The sequence below is a fragment of the Aptenodytes patagonicus genome, chromosome 7 (assembly GCF_965638725.1).
Source record: "Aptenodytes patagonicus chromosome 7, bAptPat1.pri.cur, whole genome shotgun sequence".
NCBI classification, from domain to species: domain Eukaryota; kingdom Metazoa; phylum Chordata; class Aves; order Sphenisciformes; family Spheniscidae; genus Aptenodytes; species Aptenodytes patagonicus.
In genome coordinates, this window is record NC_134955.1 from 56,132,916 (window position 1) to 56,153,589 (window position 20,674).

At 36.0% G+C, this 20,674-nt stretch overlaps 1 protein-coding gene across 13 annotated transcripts in view; it reads left to right on the forward strand.

Annotated features, from left to right (window-relative positions):
• The window catches only part of PPP4R4 (protein phosphatase 4 regulatory subunit 4), a 90,034-nt gene that overhangs the window by 29,717 nt on the left and 39,643 nt on the right, over positions 1-20,674 (forward strand). For all 13 annotated transcript variants that reach the window (XM_076345353.1, XM_076345351.1, XM_076345355.1 and 10 more), the window contains 4 exons: positions 7,809-7,911; positions 16,013-16,160; positions 16,825-16,898; positions 19,069-19,175. In XM_076345353.1, the coding sequence (XP_076201468.1) occupies positions 7,861-7,911; positions 16,013-16,160; positions 16,825-16,898; positions 19,069-19,175 (380 nt within the window). In that variant the 5' untranslated portion in view covers positions 7,809-7,860. The remainder of the gene's footprint in view (positions 1-7,808; positions 7,912-16,012; positions 16,161-16,824; positions 16,899-19,068; positions 19,176-20,674) is intronic.

Genomic DNA, 20,674 nt, shown 5'->3' on the forward strand with positions numbered 1-20,674 from the left:
TTATATATATGTGTGTGTCTAAATGAGTACTGTTTTTTAAATTCTTGTACTAGCTTTTTTTGAGAAGGAAGCCTCTTTTTTTTTTTTTTTGGCGGTTACTGTACAATGCCAGAAATGTAAGCAGTTTGATACATCAGGTATGTGATTTTAAAAATATATCCCAAATATCTCGTGTATCTTTACAGTTTCAAATCCCAGGGCAAATTATCAGATAAAACATCATTTTGATTCCAGATACTTTTATTTGTCACTTGCAACATGGCAGAGGATAATATACAAACAATTTTCTACAGCACTTATGGTCTATAAAATCTCACTTGTAATATATAGTTTCAAGACTGTGTTAATATTTGTACAGCTCATGCTTCTCAGCCTTTGTTCAACTGACGCTCTTAAAGGAAGTTATTTTGATGAAATGGCAGATCCTTCCATGGGTCTGGGTCTGTTTATAATAGACTTATTACAATATATGTCAAATAGATGTTCAGACACTCCTGTTATATAATTTATGTTTACAGAACTATACTTAAAATGTAAGCATACATAACATGAAATAAAAGGAAAGTTACTGCTTTACACCGATGTTAAGAAAGGATTGTACTTCTACAGAAAATACCAGATTGTATTTTATCAAAGGAGTATTCGAGTATTCACCTTGAAATAAAATGAAATTTAGTCTTAAAATCACTCATCAATATTTGTGATTTCAAGACATTTTTCTACTTTCTAGAATTTTTTCCCCTTTTTGTTACCAAAAACCTGAAATTATACAATCAAAAACAAAATTAAAAAATAAAACTTGTAAAAGTGTTAGTTTTTACTTAGCGAGAGTAGTACGTAGAAAGCAGTTTAATAAATTTTAAGGCTGTCTCCCCGTCTGCATAGGAAAGACTGCTATACAAAAATCTTCACAATAAAAGTAAAGAAGATTCTCTAAGGAAGTCTTAGGGGCCAAGCACTTTTATGTTATTGACAGAAATATTTATCTGGATTTCTAGTTTGCCTTGGCAACCAGTATATTGTACAGGAGAACAGAAATCCTGCAAGGAGAATTGATACTGAATCATTCTGAATAGGCTAAATCCTGTCAGATACTGAGCTTTTATACAAATAGGAAATTAAGTTTAGGATTTACGAATCACAGTCATAGAATAGTTTATGTGGTTGGGGACCTCTGGAGGTCGTTTGGTCCAATGCCCTGCTCAAAGCAAGGTCAACTGCCAAGTTGTACTGTAATTTGGTGTTAGATCAGGTTGCTCAAGACATTGTCCAGATGAGTTTTGAATGTCTCCAAGGATCCCCCAACCTCTGGGCACCCTGTTCCAATGTTTGACAAGGTTCTTTGTGAATTTCTTTTTCCTAATACCTAATTAGTTATTGAATACTTTATTCATTTTTTTTATCATGTTATTCTAGTCCCTCACTCATTGAAGTTGGTAAATTTTTACTTCTGTTTTCAAGAAATGCAGATTTAGGCCAACACAAAGCATTTTGGAGTCTTGCACTGAAAACAGTGTCACTTATGGGGTGTTAACACTGTAATCCCCTGCAGCCATCCATCAGAACTTCTAGCTTTGTAAAACTAAGTTATGCAAAGCACAGACTTCAGTGGTTGATTCAACAATGACTGTTTAGCAAATAATTTTTGCTGAACTGATACAGTTAGCCACAGTGTTAAAGAAAAGTCAGTTCATAAACAGTGCTTTAGTTAGGGCTTGGGCAAACATTGTACCTCAGTCGTCTTTACAATGCTGTATTCTGCTCCTGTCATCGTGTTTTGCAGGCTAGTGCAAATGAAGGACAGAGAGATGTAAATCTATATTCTCTTTTTCAAACTCCTTTGTGGTAATATTATCTTGGGGAACATTCAGTGACTAATCTTCTTTCTTCATGCTGTAGAAGGAGCTGTAGTCCTTCATTCCCTTTCCAGATACAAATGTTCCTAATTGAGTTCCCAGGGACTTTTTAAACTTTTTTGTTCTTATTTTGCAGAATCTTTTTTTAAAAATGCTTTAAAAATTAAACTCAAATTGAATTTTTAAGCATCCATTTTAAGTAGTTAGTTATTTTAAATGTAAGAAATCTTATTGTCTGCCCTGAGCTTTCTGAAAGTTTGCGAACCTGGAAACACCTATCCTGAATATAATCATAGAATCATAGTATAGTTTTGGTGGGAAGGGACCTCTGGAGATCATCTAGTCCACCTCCCTGCTCAAAGCAGTGTCAATTAGAACAGTATGTTCAAGGTCTTGTCCTGAACTCAGGATTTTGAATCCTAAGGATGGAGACTCTACCACCTGTCTGGGCAACTCATTCCAATGTTTGAGCACTCTGACATAGCAGAACTTTTTTTTAAGGTTTAAGTGCAATTTTCTGTGTATTGAATTTGTCCCCATTGCCTCTCATCCTGTCACTGGGCATCACTGGGAAGAATCTGCCTCAGTTTTCTTTTTATACGTATTAAATAAGGACCCTGAGCCTTCTCTTCTCGAGACTAAAAATCCCTGTTGTCTAAGCTTCTGCTCAAATATTGGATGCTGTAATCCCTTAATAATTTTAGTGGCCCATTGGTGGACTCACCTGTCTATGAGTTTCTTGTGCTGAATGGAGAAGAATAATTGCCTCCCTTGAGCCGCTGGTGATGCTCTTCCTAGTGCAGCCCAGGATGCTGTCAGCCGCCTTTGCCACAAGGATGCATTGCTGGCTTCTGGTCAGCTTGGTGTCCATAGGAACCTTCAGGTCCTTTCCTGCCGAGCTACTTTCCAGTTGGCAGGCCCCCAGCCTGTACTGGTGCACGGGGTTATTCCTCACAGCTGGAGGACTTGCATTTCCCATTGTTGAACTTCCTAAGATCCCTGTTGGTTTGTTGAGGCAGCACAACCATCTGGTCTATCAACCCCTCCTCCTGGTTTTCTGCCATCTGCATACTAGCTGAAGGTGCGCTCTGTCCTATCATCCAGGTCATTAATGAAGACGTTAAAGAGTATTGCCCCCAGTGTAGACCTCTGAGGTAAACCACTTGTGGCTGGCTTCCAGCTGGGTGCCTTGCCACTGATCACAACCCTTTAAGCTCGACAGTTCAGCCAGTTTTCAGTCTGCATCACTTTCCATTTACCTAGCTTGTACTTCATCAATTTATCTATGAGGATATTGATGTCAAAAGCTTTGCTAAAATAATATAAACAACTCCCACCATCCAAGCCAGTCATCTTGTTGTAGAAGGCTGTCAAGTTGGTTGGTCAGGCATGATTTCCCCTTCACAAATCCAGGCTGATGACTCCCAGTCACTTTTTTTGTCCTTCGTATGTTTATAAATGGTTTCTAGGAGGATTTGCTCCAGTCTCAAGGCAGTCCCAAATATAATGTAGATTTCTTTTTATGAGGGTAGAAAAATCAAGTAAAAAATGCAGGGGCTAGAGGGAGAGGCTTAGTGCTACGCTTGCGCTTGAGAAGTACCAGCTCTTCAATGAGCCTTGTAGCTAGACCAGTTCTGGTACTGCCAGCTGGCAGCGAGCAGCTGGTGTTGCAGAGGCAGTGAGTATTAGGACAGAAGTGTTCAGGCGTGAGAGCTTTCCCCTCTGGTTGAGGATTCCCAGCATTGTAAAGTCACTGGGATCTCCTGTAGGATGAACTCAGAAGATGAGTCCTGAAGTTTTATATTTAAATGATATCTATGTGGATTTTGCTAGCACAAAAGAGGTTGAGCTAAATTGCTTCTAAGTATAGGGCTCTGTTGAGTTCTTCTATAGTTAGAACTGTTAATAAAGGAATGGCACCTTCATTACATTGAGCTTACTGTGACTCTGAAGAAAAGATTTAGCATTTATTTTAATATATTTATTAGTACAAAAATGTCTAAATCTGAGCATTTAGCAATAATTCACTATAATCCTGAAGCCTTTGATATTTAAAGAAAATCTATGGTGCAGCTTCTTTGGTAGAAATAGAAGAAAAATATTGCGCAGTTGGAAAATTACAGGCTGTGTAGGTGTTGAAATGCCTCCTGCTTCACATTCTTAATTGGCAGCAAGCCAGATACTAAGCATTTCTGGTTTAAAGGGAAATACTCCCCTTTTCTTTAAATTTCTGATGGATAAAGGTTGCATTTTGGTTGCATTTTTTAGCAGTTAGGATTTTTTCTATCTTGATACAACACGAATAAAATTTTCAATTAAATAACTTCTCCAAGTTACCTTGACCTTTTGCATTATTGCTGGATAATACAAAAGTATGCATCTTTTCCTTGCAAGTTGTATTGTAAGAAGTTGTGGAGCTCATCCACCCTGTGACCCTTTTCTACCCTGTGAGCTCTAGGTTTCTCAGTTCTGCTTTAAAGCTTTGCTGGAATTAGTATGTGGTACTTGGAGAAATCTGCCATAAACATGAAAGGCTTTAATATTCATGGCTTTAAATTAGATAATAAAATGGTTTTGAATAATGCAAAAATATTGCAACCTGTAAATAGACCAGATATTAATCACTAAGTACATTTTCAGTAGTTGACAGAATACTGTCCTTTCACTGAGTTTAGATGTTACTTGGAGAAGTGTTTTTATAGAGAGAGCTCATACATGTTTACAAATAAGATTGCAGGGATACTAATATTAAAATCAGTCTGAAAATCTGTACTCATCCATTCTTGCTGGTTTTGAATGGCATTAAAAAGGGCTTTGATGTAGCTTTGCCCTGTCAAAACTTGTCAGCATTCTTGTGTTTACAGACAACAGTTAAAAATACAGAGTGGTGTATATGGTAACTAGCCAGAAAATTGGTTCCTAATACTTTTTAAGAAAATCACATTAGCTTAATTTTACATCAGTAGTAGTCTTAACAGAGGATTAAAAAACTACAAAAATACTGATACATTTTCTCAGTTAGAGTACACACTGTATTTAAACACATGCAACACAAAAAAAAAAAAAAAAAAGGCAGTATTGGATTAGTAATTTCCTGTATTCCTAAAGTAAGGTAGATACCAAGAGAAAAAGATAACCCGTATTAAAAAAATATAGGAAATGGTGATTGCTTTTATGCTCTGTCAAGCCTTTTCTTCTTGACCTTAAAATTATGTATCTTAAATTTGTCCTGTTTTCAGCTTGTTAAATTTTGTTTATAAGTATTTTTGTTATTACATTCTGATATTGTGAATTTCAGTGTATTTTTTTTTTTCATCTGTGCTGACCTCCATCCCTGGCTGTGATTTTTGTTCACTCTTTATTATTATAAATGTATAGGCGCAATAAAGGTGAAGTCTCTGCTCTGGGAATGATTCCCAAATTTTGCTCAGCGGGTCAGGATGTTGCAGCCCTGATGGCAGCAATGTGTGATAACCTCAGTACAGTGCTCACAGCTTTCTGCTTACTTGTTACTTACCTTAGAATTTATGATAACTTGTCTATTTGGGTTCTTATCCTTGTAATATTTAAGGTGTATATGGTCCATTAAAAAAGACAAAAATACTGGTTCCCGGCATTCATGGTGTATAGCACTGTTTATAACAGTTATTGCCATGACTAAGTTTGTGATGGATCCTTCTTGATTGCTCTGAAATTCAGGGAAGTAGGGATGTTTTGTTTTGTCCCAAATTAGCTATATTAGTTAGGTGCTATAATCACACAAGCATTTCTAAAGATGTTAATATATTACTAGGTGAGAAATCAATGGGACTACTTGCAATGGTGAAGTTATGCATAAACATGAATGCCTGTAGGACTGAGGCTTGTAATGTGTTTCTGCGGGCAGGAGCCATCATTTAATTACAGTACAGGTACATGCAGGAGTGCTAGTCTTTGTGTCTGCCTTTACAGGCGGTAGAGGGAAACAGGCACTTCAGTGGCATGGTTCATCTCATCTATTTAGGCTGAGATAAATTGCTCTTTATCGAGTCCTACTTCTCTCCATTGATTTTAAAGGGAAATTATCTTAGAGGCAGACACACATCATATATGCTTTAGATACGTGCTTTCAGATTACAGGCGCTTTGTGTTATTCTGTACTAAAAATGAGACATATCTGCCATAGCAAGATTTACTGTTTCTGGAAGGGGAAGGTTTTGTTGGGGGAGAGGTTTTCCCATGTTAAGACCCTTATACAGCGTGATCGTTTGTAGCTGGTGAGTTAGGTAATTACACCCGTCTGCAGAATGGAAACGTAACACAGAAGTGAACTGGGGTGTGTGTGACTCTCCACCTTGCAAAGAGGATTTGAATTCCTGCCTTCCAGCCTGTACTTAATCTTCCAGAACATACTGCCTTCTAACATGGAAAATTATCTTTGCGAGGATAGTGACGAATACTTTCTTTCAAAAATACACTGAAATTGCAGTTTGCTAAACACTATTAAGTTAATGTTGGTGATACCTAATTGTTGTTTGAATATTTTCACTGGGAAATTATAAAGTGCAAAGAAAAAAAATCTTCCCAGTAGGATATTACAATATTTCTGTTGGGGTATTTTAATCTCTGTGGATTTTAATCAAAGCTTTTACTTTTGCTTTTTGCTTATTTTACAAACCTATCCTCATTTTTAAAAGCACATTTGTATGCATTTAACAAAATAGATCTAAATTGGCCTGCTTGAGTGTACCTATAATATCATTTGATCTTCTGAAAGACATGAATGTTGAGGATGATGTGGAGCATTAATGGAATGTGTAAAGATCTTTTCAGCTCTCAATGCTGCAGGAAGGCTTTGCATCTTAACTGTGAATTCCCTAATATACTTCAGAGGCAGAACAAAACTGGAAGGTGGTTGTGCAAATCTACTGTCCTGTGACCAATTTAGGTACCTAGTCCCCTTCCTGAGCTCACGTATTTCAGTAAGAAAACTTGGAATGATGACGGAATGGGGAGTGGTATATGGAAGTATTTAAAAGTAGTTTTACTATGATTTTTTTTTTAAATTATGTGTATACTCATATTGTACATTTAATAGTAATGTCACACTAAGAAAAATGCTTGCATGTGTACAGTTGAGCTCTGTGTGCTTATTTAAAAATGAGCTGCTTAGGTGTTGGAACAAATCTGAATTTGTTTAGCAAAATGGATTTTATGCATTTAAAGAGGAAAAAGGATGTGTTGATGTTTAGTTTTATTTTTAATTTTGGCATCCAGACCCTTTCTCTTTCTGATTCTGTTCTGGAAGCCTATCCACTTGGGTAGTTTTTGTTTTCATCTCGCGCCTTTTCTTCATTGCTGCCTACCCTTTCCCTTCCATCCTGCTCCCCCCCCCCCCCCCTTTTTCAATTGCAGGATACCATTGAGAGAGACAGGATGAGAAACGTACAAGATCTGTAATCTAACCAAGTTTTTGCATCGTGTTTTAATCATGTTTGTCAATATACATCTGATCATACATCTGACTGTTTTCCCTACAAAAAGGAAAAAATGGTAGATTTCTGTTAAACTGTTGTATGTTGAGTGTAGTTTTCATTTATATCTTGTTTGTCCCCTTCCTGTGCTTTATCACTTGTATTGTTAAAATATAAAAGCTTCCACAAAACCACTGCCTTGATCATCCAGTTTGAAAAGATCTTTCAAACATTTTATATTTTTTCCAAAGCTACACTAAAAATTAGAACATTCCATATTAGAAATGATACGTAACAGCTTTTATGGTTGATATTTTAATGTTGTTTTCTACTACATATTATATTAAAAAAAAAAGTAATGCCTCTCTTGACTTACTATATGAACAACCTTGGGTTTGTTGTTGTTGTTTTTTTTGTTTTGTTTTGTTTTTTTAAATGAAAGCTGTGAGCTTGTAACCATCACAGAGAGTAACGTATTGTATGTATATATTTTTGTAAGTTCTGGCCAGGATATCCAAGGAACAAGTGTGGTGGCAAATCTTCCAGTCCTGATGCGACAGAATCCTGCAGAAACACTTCGTCGGGTTTTACCGAAAATCAGAGTAAGTTGTGTGTGGGGAGGTTTGAATGTATCTCTTTCTGCCAGTATAAGTATTTTAACAAAGGCAAAAACCCCTCACTTTCATTGCAAGCTCACTCTCTAGGAGAAGTATGTCCAGTAGATCTTCCACGTTAATTCACTGAATTTACAAAGTATTGCAGGTATTTTATTTTTTGAAAACTGTTAGAACAGGAAAAGGAAGCAGAATTAATACTATTTACATATTCTAAAGATTTACCAGTGTGTTTGACAGCTTTTTGAGAACTTTTTTTGAGGACCAGCCAGTCATAATGATTCATTTTGACACTCTCAATCTCCTTCCATCCAAACATTAAGATTTTCATGCCACTATCTAGAAAAGTATACTTTGCTTTTAGCTGTCTGAATTTTCACGTGCTGCCCTCCACATTTTTAGTAAGCCACTGCTAGCTGTGGTAGATGCATGCTGGCCATATAATGTTATACAGTAATTTTATATGCAGATGTGTTTGTATAAAGGATATTTGGGTTGTTTCACCTGGACAAGAGAAGGCTCCGGGGAGAGCTCGTTGTCGCGTTTCAGTACTTCAAGGGGGCTTAAAAGAAAGATGGGGACAGACTTTTCAGTAGGGCCTGTTGCGACAGGACAAGGGGGAATGACTTTAAACTAAAGGGGCGTAGATTTAGGCTAGATATAAGGAAGAAATTTTTTACGCTGAGGGTGGTGAAACACTGGCACAGGTTGCCCAGAGAGGTGGTGGATGCCCCCATCCCTGGAAACCTTCAAGGTCAGGTTGGACGGGGCTGTGAGCAACCTGATCTAGTTGAAGATATCCCTGCTCACTGCAGGGGGGGTTGGACTAGATGACCTTTAAAGGTTCCTTCCAATCCAAACCATTCTATGATTTTAAGGAAGATAAATATCTCTGTATTTTCACTCTGCCCCAGGTATGACCCCTTGCCTAGAAGAAATGAAAAAGTTCATTTAAGGTGTGGTTTAAGGAGCAGCTTCAGCCAAATAAGAACAAACTGCATCACAAACGCAAAGCCTAGTAACTCTAAAGCTAAATAACTTAAATAAGTCTGATAACTCTGTGTAAGGCTACAACAGGAATTAAGACTTTGATTATGTTAGCCTGCCTGTTAGAGTGATTTTCATTGATTTTAAGGCTACCAGCTGAGTGGAAAAATACATTGGTTTTGGCTATCAAAATATCTGAAAGTTTATTTTGGTAACAGCAAATTTCTGAGGGTTTTTTTTTCATTGGATCAGTATATTGTCAGTCTTCTACTGATACCATTGACAGTTTTCATGTGATTAAATCAAAGTTTTGATTTAGAACAGTCTCTGGCCTGGTCTCATGCAATTGATCAGTTTGATACTAACCTGGTTCTAATTTATACAAATCGTCAGCTAAAGGAACATTATGTTTGTTAGTAGCTGTTTGGCTGTAGTAGCTGTTTGAATGTATGTTCTCTCTGTGGGAAAAGAGGTAAAAATCTCAAGGGTTTCTTGTAGAAATTTTATTTTCAAAGCATTGAGTTGTGTTCATAATTTTATGGACAGACTCAGTTTCCCCATACATTTTTAGAGATATGTTTGACATTTTCAGTAGTGTGATTCAGTCATGATTTTACCAGGATGCTTTGTAGAATTTAGGGTTTTTTCCCCCCATATAATTTAAAATTCTTTCCCTTTTTAACACAATTTGCCAACAGGAATGTTATTTTCTTGTTGCAAACAACTAATGCTTAAGAAGAATATTTAGATCACATCAGAAAGACAGAAAGAGTTTAACTAGTTACTGATTCAAGCTAAATATGAATTTGATGATCTAAAATACATTGAACTGAAAGTTTGAGTTATGTTAAAAATCTCCTCAGCTACCACCTTGTCTTCTCTATCTCAAGCACTTTAGGGATGAGAAGAAAAAGTCTTCTGTAGCAGCTGCTGTGAGTTTTCTTGCTATATCTGTATGAGATTCTCATTTCCAGGTGTAAGAAAGTATGTAATTTTATTAGTAACAAAGGTGACATGGCTGAGTCACATGCTTATGTTACACAGATTTCTCTCTACTGAGGAGATGATTACTAAATAGCAAAGTGGGCCCATGTGGAAATTATACTTGTTTGCTCCAGTAAATTCTCATTTACATTTCATGGTTTTCTTTGCTGAAGTTTTGAAGAAATCAATTGCTGCTTTTATTGAAAAGCTTTGTGGATATATCTCTCAGCTTTTTTATTTTTACTTTTAAGGCAGCTACCTTAACATTATATTAATAAAAGTATTCCAGAAAAAATACCATATTATGAAAAAGTACTTGGTGTATTTCTTACTGCCTGTGGAGTTGGTCTTAAACTGAATCCTCCCACTGTCTACTAATCTTAAGAAAAAGGCTGCTCAAGGAATAGTTCAGTACTTGTGAAAAACTAACTTAATGAGTTACATTCTGCTCATTTGTTATGAATTGATTGACTGAAAGATGAGGAACAAATATGTAGGCAGTCCTCAACTTGATTACTTAGCAAATATTCTTCTGTAGGATATTTAAATGCAAGCCCTACTGCGGAGTCATCTTAGGTTCCATGTGGTAGATGTACTCAGTAATATTCCATGCACCGATACATGCTGGGGGCCACTCAGCTGGAAAGCAGCTTTGCAGAAAAGGGCAAGGGGGTCCTGGTGGACACCAAGTTGAGCATGAGCCAGCAGTGTGCCCCTGCTGCAAAGCATCCTGGGCTGCATTAGACAAAACATTGCCAGCAGTTTGAGGAAGGTGATCCTTCCCCTCCACTCCACCTTTTACTCTACTACACCTGGAGCACTGTCCCCAGTACAAGAGAGACATGGGCATATTAAAGAGGATTAAGGGACTAGAGCATCTCTTCTGAGGAAAGGCTGAGAGGGCTGAGACTGTTCAGCCTGCAGAAGAGAAGGCTTGAAGGGGATCTTATCAATGTATATAAATACCTGAAGGGAGGATGCAAAGAGGACAGAGCCAGGCTCTTTTCAGTGATACCCGGTGATGGGGTGAGAGGCAGTGGGCACAAACTGAAACACGGGAGGTTCCCTCTGAACGTCAGGAAACACTTTTCCACTGTGAGGGTGACCGAGCACTGGCACAGGTTGCCCAGAGAGGTTGTGGTCTCCCTCCTTGGAGGTATTCAAAAGCTGTCTGGACATGTTCTGGCTCTAGGTGGCCTTGCTTGAGCAGGGGGATTGGACCAGATGACCTCCAGGGGTCCCTTCCAACTTCAACCATTCTGTGATTCTGTGAATATCAGACATCACCTTTCAACTTTATATTATCTCCTGAAACTTCTGTGATCCCAGGAGACTCCTATTTCTTAAGAGGAGCTGTTCCAACTTGTCTGATTATTTAAATTCAGCAAATGGCCAAGAAATAGCTGTCCTCAGAACTGAGGACTAGTATAGACTGACAGATTGTTTAGAAAACATTAAAGTACTTCTAGTTATCATATTCTGTGCTATACGATGCAGGTCAATAGGCATTTTGTTTAAAAATATATATGTGTATTAAAAAAAAATGCTTTGAGAAAAAGAATGACTTGAAGTTGCAAAATAATTGAAAACCCTTTAACTTACATCAAGTTTCTGCAGTTACTACCACATGTTATTCTGACATTCATAATGCCTTCTTTCCTAAACCAACCTACTGGTTTCAAGAAAAGTGGGTTTTTTTTTTTTTATTGTCTGTTTAACATACCAAATCCATTTTTGTCTCTGGAGTTTCTGCTTTGAGAGCAGAGTTCTTCCTGAAATGAAGGAGTAATAATAAATGCTGAGGTTTTTTTACCCTTGTTTGTCAGGGTGTGGAGGATTGGTAGTCTTTGCCTCTCTGTCTTTAATAAACAGTCTAATATGGGAATACAATTTTTGATTCTAGTCTTAGGTTTTTTATATAGGGATGGAGGAAGAATTTAAAAGGATGATCATTAGCATGATTGGGGCCTAGGGCCTGGAAAATACTTGTATGGTGGGAGTTGGAGCTCAGTGTGTTTAGATCAGGCAGTACTTAATTACTCTGTAAAAATATCTTCCTGCATAATATTGAAGAACATTCAACTGAAAACAGTATATGAAAAAAAAGAGTTAGGAATTGAAGACAGAAATATTAGAAATGAAGCAGACAATTTTAATAATAAATCCAATCAATCTTTGAGCAAATAACTGAGAAAAGTAGTGTGTTTTTCATCTTGCAGTGTCATTTAAATCCAAACTGAATAGCTTCCTAGATGATAAATTAAATGAAACTTAAGTTCATGTGCTCAAGGCAGAGGTAAGAGAGTGAAATATAATGAGGTCAGTCTAAATCTAAGTGTTCCTTTCAGGTTTAAGCTTTATAAATTAAAACTTTCTGCAATGTATATGAGTTAAATTTCTTTCTGTGGCTATACTCTTATAAAGCAGGTTCTTCAATGGTGTTCTGTTATCTAATATTTATTTAATCTGTAATAGAAGAACAGTTCCGTTGTACCCATGTTCACTGCACTTTTAACTGCAAAACCGTATTTGGCATCATTAAGCACTTGATTTTTTTTTTTTTTCCCCTTATCCTTGGTTTTTTTGGAGGAATAGTCCTGACCATTAAATGGAAACTGTTATAGCCTATAAAGGCATAATCGAACTCAACTGCGATTAGAGTCTTGCAAATGTAGTCTGGCATTGCAGGGAAATAAGCTGACTTAAATTCCTGCACTTGGTTTCACTTCTGTAGATTGGGAAAAATAATATGTGAATTCAAATTTGCACATGAAAAATGAGTTGTATAGTAGTTTCAGGGTGCTATTTATCTGAAAGTATCGTCACCATATAACTGTGTAGGGAAACCAGTGTACTTATTTAGCATACTTGCAGAAACCCAAAAGCAAAAAAAAAATATTGTTTTTATTAGAGCTGAGGATAAAACAGATATAGGAAGAAATAAATGCAAGGAATGTTCTGGCTGGGTACATTACAAATTTTTATTTCACTTGTGAGAAATTGATAACCTGGTTACTTTTATAAATAAATATAGAAATAGATATATGCAAATTGCTTATCATTCCTTAAAACCTAATTAAATTAAAATGATATCAAAGACCCTTTATATATTTAACATAAGTGTTTTAGGTCTGAGATGAGCAAAATCAAACATACAATATGTCAACAAATATGCCAGATCTAAGTAATGATTAAATTGTGTGTCAGTATTTTGGTTATGCTAATAAAACAAATATGTTGTATATCATTTAGATGTTAACATAGGAATGAGATTATGAAATATTTTTTAAAATTCTACAGTTAAAATGAAGTGTCATCCTTGTATGGGTTCTTTTGCATAGAGATCCCCACTCTCTGGATTTCTGCATGCACCTCCTCATGAACCTTGGAAGTCATTGAAATGAGATTTAGCGAAAGCTTAGACTTTCTTCTCAGCGTTTCTTGTTGTGCACCAAATGGCTCCTTTCAAATGATATTAGTAGTATTTTCCCTGTTTTCCATCTTTGGGCACTGCCGCCAGAAGCAGTGGAGGGAGATTGCAGGTGTCTATCTGATTGACTAGTAAGAGAGATTTCCAAATGCTGTGATTGCAGAAAACTAGGGCTACTCCTGTTGAAGTGTATACATCAAGCCTTATTTGGTGCTGTCTGATTAGTTCCAAACGAATTTTCACAGTTACTTATTTTCCTAATATATCAGTCTCCCCTTGAAAGCTTTTCTTTTTGCCTAGTTGATTTTATAGTTTAAGAAGAGGTGGGGTGATTTTCACTCTGTCCTATACCTAACATTGATTTTTTTAAGGTCCATACTCATTGTATCTTTGAGCTTCTGTAATCTCCATTATTTCTGTCTCTTTCTAGTCCTAAATGAAGATTTCTGTCATATCAACGCAGTTACTAAAGCGACTGACAATGTTTCTGCTTGCAGCGTTCTTTCAAGAGAATTCTGTTGCTGCAGGACATAAAGTGTGAGGTGAATTTTCTGTTTTCCAATTAATGGAATAAGCCAGGCTTTCTAAATTTTGCAAGTTTTGATGCCTGAGTTTAACTCGTAGACATTAGAATAGTTCAAGAACATGCTAATACCCTTAAATTCCATTAAATACGCTTGTCTGAATAAGATAGACAGGAAAAGCTTTTTTCCTCCAGAGTGAGAAGCTGTGGAGGATCCATGTATTTCTAAATTAATTAGAAAATTAATTACTTTCTAAATAAATAAATTTATATTAAGTAAATTTAAGTCACTCAACTTGAGTTCAGTGAAATTGGAATGAGGAGACCCATACATTTTCATATGTGGAACTGTACAGTTCTGAGTGCAAACATCAATGCAGGCAGGTAAGCAATCTAGAAATTTACATTTCAGTGTCTCCCGAGGTCCATGAGGAGGCACATCCAGAGAATGTGTTCTCACACATGATTATCCAGAGTTGTGTGGATCTGTGGAGGAGACTATTTGGAAACTTTATTTGATGGTAAGTAACCCTGTTTGCATTGCGTACAGAGTGAATTCGTAAATAAAATTGAATTCAGCTCCATTATGTTCTGGTCTGCAGTGGTGTCTTAGCATCTACAGTGTGTAGGTAGTTCTTTTGATTATTTTGGGGATTTTTTTTTTTTTTAACAAGCGTAAGCCAAAATCCCAGAACAGTATGCACAGGTATTCTGATCCCAGAAACATTCAAATTACAAAATTGGTAGGTGTCCTTATTCTTGGCTGTTGTAATAACAACGGAGGAACAAGGGCAGAGATAGGCTGTTGAGATAACAAGAGGGCGGTTCCTGTGGCTATTGAATGCAAATATTTTATCACACTTTGATTGGTAAGCTGCACAATGCTGTTTCTTTTTTTCATTTGGGGGAGCAGGGGCACAGAGAATGCTGTTACAAGTATACACAGCTGTAAACTGAGACAGCTGTTGAGAGATAAGTAATGGTTCTCACTGAAATCAGATAAACTAGAAATTATACATTTGCACACACAAACTGGTTGACATTTGTGTAATGAAAACTTCTTGTTGTTTTACTTTGAAGTAAGCAAAGTCTACTAAATAATTTCTGAGATGTTCTCTGCAAACTGTATTTTCTCAGCAAAATTCCTCTGCTATATAATACTTAGGTGCATAATGGATATTTTCTTATTTTTAAAATTAAAATATCAGCTTATTGATTTTTGATATGTGATCTGAGAAAACACGGTTCCTCTCAAGCACTTTAAAAAAAGAAGCAAAACCACATATGTAAAGTGTTAAATAGGAAGTAAGGGCATTAAACTCTTACTGACTTTGGAATAATTTGTAAAATGAGTGTAATGCTTTAGTAGTAGAATAATGCACTTTATTTTCTCATGAGATAGAGAGATACAGTTAGAGAAGTAAACAAATGCAATGTTCACCTAGCTGATAGATATGTACATACTTACAATGAATGCTGTGTCATAGATTGCATCCTACAAGCTCTTAGGCATGTGCATAAATCTGAAATTTAAGTTTCCTTTTTGTTTCATTCAAAAAATTTAGTAATATTTCATTCCCGTATTATATTTGTTTAACTTCTGAATGGGTGCTTTTAAAGACAGCCTAATTAATTGTATTCTTGTATGTTAAAGCTAAGTACTAGTAAATGCTGCTACCTAGATAAATATTCTAGTACATCTTGCTTTATTCTTAAGACTATATATATATATTCATTTTCATTTGTGTTCTATGTCAGTTGGCAAGGGATGAAATTTAAATTGCCTTCTGCTATTTTAGTATCTCTCACTGGATGAATGAAATATTTCTTTTTTATTCATGTGCATAAACAGCAGAAGTGCAATCGTTGGCTGGTCTCTTTTTACCTCTCATTTTGTAAAGCTGAAAAATCCACTCATATGCGTTGGTGAAACTGAAAGTACAAAAAATATTATAATTAACTTTATTTTTCTTAAAAGGTTCATGCTATAAGAGATTTAATATCTCCAAGTAATTGCTGTTAAGAGAAAATAATTTTGCAGCCAATTTTGTAGTTTACCCAGGTTGTTGCATATTCACTCTAAAAAGTGAATGTAAGAATTTGAATGTTCTTGCAGTTTATTTCTGCCTCATGCTCTAAATTTGATATAATTTGTAATTATACAGGAGGTGCTGCATGTTGCAGGAGTGGAAATGCAGTTAACAGCTGCTGTTTCATTTTTGACTGTTCTGCAAGAGGAGTCAGTGTCCATTCATACGTACTCGCACTCCTTCCTACACATCATTCTCCAGCACCTGGAACACAGAGATGCAGGTCAGGGCTGTACAACTATGCTGATTACTCCTATATGTTTTGTTTCCTTAGTGATTGTACAATACTGTGTAAAGCAGTGAGTGCGGTCACTGTGACTTTGTATCTAGACTTGCATGAATGAAAAGATTTTTGCATGCTGACCACTTACATACTGATATTTAAATGTAATTCTGATTGAAGCAAACAAAAACACTTTGTCTGAAGGACTAAATCCCAAAGTTGTTACTAAGTCCAAGCTTCTACTGAAGTACCAGGGTTCCATGGCTGAGAAAATAGAGGGAGAATGGTTGACGTTTCTTCTGTAATGATTAGTTTTTCTTAACTTCTTTGACACTGTTTTTAGGATAGGAAGAAAAAAGGACCTATTGTAAAACTAGAAAGTTTCAGTGGGTATAAGAAAGAATATGCTTCTAAATGAGGGAAATCGTCTTTTCAAAACAAACAGGATAATTATTTTCCTCTATCGGAACAGAATTTGCTTCTCATCTATCCTACACTCTTAATGAGTGTTTGAAGTCTTGAATATTAATTTAGTGGCTTTTAGATATATAGCTCCTTGAAGAGATGAGTTTAAAAAATGGGAACTAATTTTGTAAAACTGGTGTGTGTTTTGTTATACTTGTTATATGTACAACATAACACATAACCCATTTCTTTCTAACAGGTGTCAGCAATGCATGGCTAGAAACTCTTCTTGCTGTAATAGAAGCTTTACCAAAAGAGACTATCAGACACGAGGTAATAATATTCTCCCACTAACAACAAATTAATAATATTTTGTAAGATTGTAGTTCCCTGCAAGTCTCATTCACTTCAGTAAGATTTGTGGCAGTTCTGTGCCTGTGAAAACAGTAATGCTTGCGGAACATGCTGTGAGAAAGGAATGTGCTAAAAGGCAAGACAGAAAGGTCATCCTAAAAAATTTTAGTGTTCTTCAGCAAATAAACTATTTACTGTAACACTTCCCTTGCACTTAGTATTCTCAGTAACTTTTTCATGTATCCTGTTTTGGTTTACAGGATAGTATCTCATTCTGTGTCGTCTTCATTAAAGAACTACATTTTTGTTTTCTACTGGACTAAAATTCTGATTTCTTCTAAATGGGACTGAATGCTAGAGATCCGTTTCATTGTGTATTTCAGTTGTTCTTGATGTACCAAAAACCTAATGCCCTGGAAACACCCTTAATTTTTCACTGTGTAGCTCAAGAAAGAGGAAGAAAATCTGTCACTAAGTCATAATGTCACTCCCCTTTACTCAGCTAATTTATTCAGTTTTGTTTTGAGTATTCATATTTCATTGTTAAGTTTAAAAGCTTTGCAACAGGCATATTTTACTGTATTTATAATTCAAAACAATATGGAGATTTAAATATATTATCGTTTGTGTAGTACAAAAATACTCATGAAAATTAGTGGGTAATTGAAATCCAGCACTGTTTAAAAAATAAACTTCTGAAGGGTGAAAAGTTAGGTTGGGGAAAAAAAAGAGAAATTATTCTAGTCACCTCCAAAATCTAATTGTAATGTAATTTTAAAGATGCCATTTAAACAAGATGGAGTTTCTCCCCTGATTTGTCTCTAGGAACACATTTATAAGTTTCCACAAAAATTTGCTTTGGGAAGATCACAACTTGATAAAGCAGTGTTGATTCAGCAGCTATACAGAAACCGGAATCTGAAAAGGAGCCTTTCGTGTTACTTGAAGGATCTTTGTATCAGAAAACTTGGAATATTCTAGTTGTTAATTTTTTTTTGTAAGTAAAAATCATAGGACAATCCTAGATTTCAAGGACATAAGGAAAGGTGTGTGTGTCAGACCACACCTGGGTTAGGTCAGCCTAACCCAGTATCCTGTCTCTGGCAATGGCCACTTCATGGGATAGACTGTGTCTAGGTCAGTAATTGGAGTTAGTATTATTAGACATGGTGTGTTTGCTGTCATAGTTCAAAGACTAAATAAGTAATACACAGTTTTGTAGGTAATAATATGTTTCTTTATGCAGTGTTACAGTTAGAAGCATACTTCATGTACTAATTCTAGTCTGGGTGATATATTTGTCCTTACAGTGGTAAGATTCTCTTACCTCAACATTTCAGCTGGTAAGAGGAGGAGAAAAATGCTTTTAGAATTTTGTTGGACTTTCCTGCCCTGGATATTATCCTTTTGTGGAGCTCTGCACAAGAGATTGAGTGAGGAACTGTGGCAGACTACAGGAGATACCTCTCTGTAATGTTCCTTTTGGCCTGGCACCTGGATTTCTGTGATTATTTCTGGGCAAAAAAAATGTAAATATGGTGCTCTGCAGGCCTTTCTTAGTTTGTTTCTGGCACCACAGAGGTGATCCAACAAAGATGCAGGTTTTCTGCATCTGTATGGAAATGAAACCTCTTCCCTACAGATCCCCAAAGTATGCATGATCAAGAGGGATCATTGCCTCAAAACTTTACATCAGAAGTGGTGTTTCCTGGGAAAACTTATGAGAAAGAATCTCAGAGAAGCTTCCTTTTCCTTTCTCTGCATTTTTTTTTCTTGTGCAGGAACATATTTAACAACTTTTGTGAAAATTACCAGTTAATAGCTATAAATATTTGTATACAACTTAGTCTCAAAATAAAGACACAAGTAGACAGATGTAAAACTGTGGCTGTGATGTGAATCATAAACTGCTATTTGGGCCAAAATATGGGTTTCGTATGTTATAGTTAGCACTGAATATTAAATACAGCTTTCCAATAGACTGTTAACATACATAGGCATTATTATTGTTAGTACTGATTAATTCCATGAAAGGGGTATATGACATTTGGGATACGTTTTTATAGATTTTTTTTTTTTAAGAAGGGGAATACATTATTTACTGCTCACATTTCTTCTGTTCACATTTCTTCTTTTTTCTTTCATATAGATCCTGAATCCACTTGTTTCCAAAGCACAGCTTTCTCAAACACTTCAGTCCCGCTTAGTTAGTTGTAAAATCATGGGAAAATTAGCTAACAAATTTGAAGCTCATATGTAAGTAGACACTACATATATTTTCATTCCACAGTATATACCACTATTTCTCTATTAGTGGGCAAAAATTACTACAAGAAAAGTAGACTTTATTGCAAAATTAAATATTTTCTTTTTACAGATCCCTTTATCTGGATATTTATTAATAGTAAAAAAAATGTTCATTAGATAACTAGCATATTCAGACTTGCTGATGTTTATCAGTTTATAACTTCAGTGTGTATGTTCTTCCACAGTTTTGAATGGGTACCATTTTCATGCCATTTTTCCATATTGTTTTTCTTACTAGGAAATAAGCCAAACTGGATTTCTCTGCAATTTACAGAGACAAAACACAACTTCATCACCTTAGAGTTTCTTGTCATAGAGAAGAATACCGTTCCTAACTTTTTATTTGTCTAACCAAATCTAATATATAGATATATTTTTTTCTATCCCTAATTATACGGAGATGTATCAGGAGCCATTGTTGTTGCCTGGTATTATCCAGCTCTTAGATTCAGTGTCTGTGGGTTTGGACAGTGGTGCAGAAGAGGGAAGCAATGACGAAAGTAAATCTGTATAATTTATCTGCCCAAAGCAGTTGGTATGGTACATTCTTTGGACAGTTTATCCAGTCTTACGATAGTAGGACCATTTCACCAAATGTTTTTGCTATCCAGGCAATTGGCCACATGTGATTTTGCATTACGAAAGAAATCTACTGAGGGCTACTAAATGCACAGAAACCATGCCTAGCTGAGGAAGTCCACTCTAATAATGATTTTGATCTGCCCCAGAATGCAAGAATTCAGCATAACAGAAAAGATGAACAACAGGACCACATGACAAGACATTTAGGAATAAATTTCTTTAAATTATGATTTTTTTTTTTTTGTCAATAAAAAAGAACTAGAAGCAATGAAAAGGAAATGAGCATGGTAAAGTAGTTTGAGAATGTTACCAAAGCCTTTGAATCTTCAAAATTTGTAGCATTCTGGCAGAATCACAATTGCTTTTATTTATTTGATGTTATATTCTCACGAAAATTAAGTGAATTTCCAGATCACTTGGAATCTTATGAGAAATTACAATAGTGTTAGCCATAAAAAGTTCAAATAATCATACCTTCTTTTGTTGGGTTTCTTTAATATGATTCCTTGCTGTTCAGAAATAGGAAACCCCTCATTTCAGTGAACAGATAATAGCACAATTTCTGTACAGAAGCTACGTGTTCAGAAGATGGCTGAGAATTTTCTGGGACATATTGATCCTCCGGTAGAGGGCTCTGAGTGCAGTTCAGAGGGCTGAAGAGAGACCTGGATCCACAGGTTTAGAATGTGGCAGGCTGAGTAAGATTCATGATACACTCTCATTCCCCTTGCAGCAGGGGTCTTGGTAGAGGCTCAGGAGACGTGTCTGGCCTCAGGAGTAGGCAATATATAAGCATATCTTCACATTCTTCTTCAGAATGGCACCATTTTTCCTCATAAAATTTATACTATAATTAAAAACCTTTC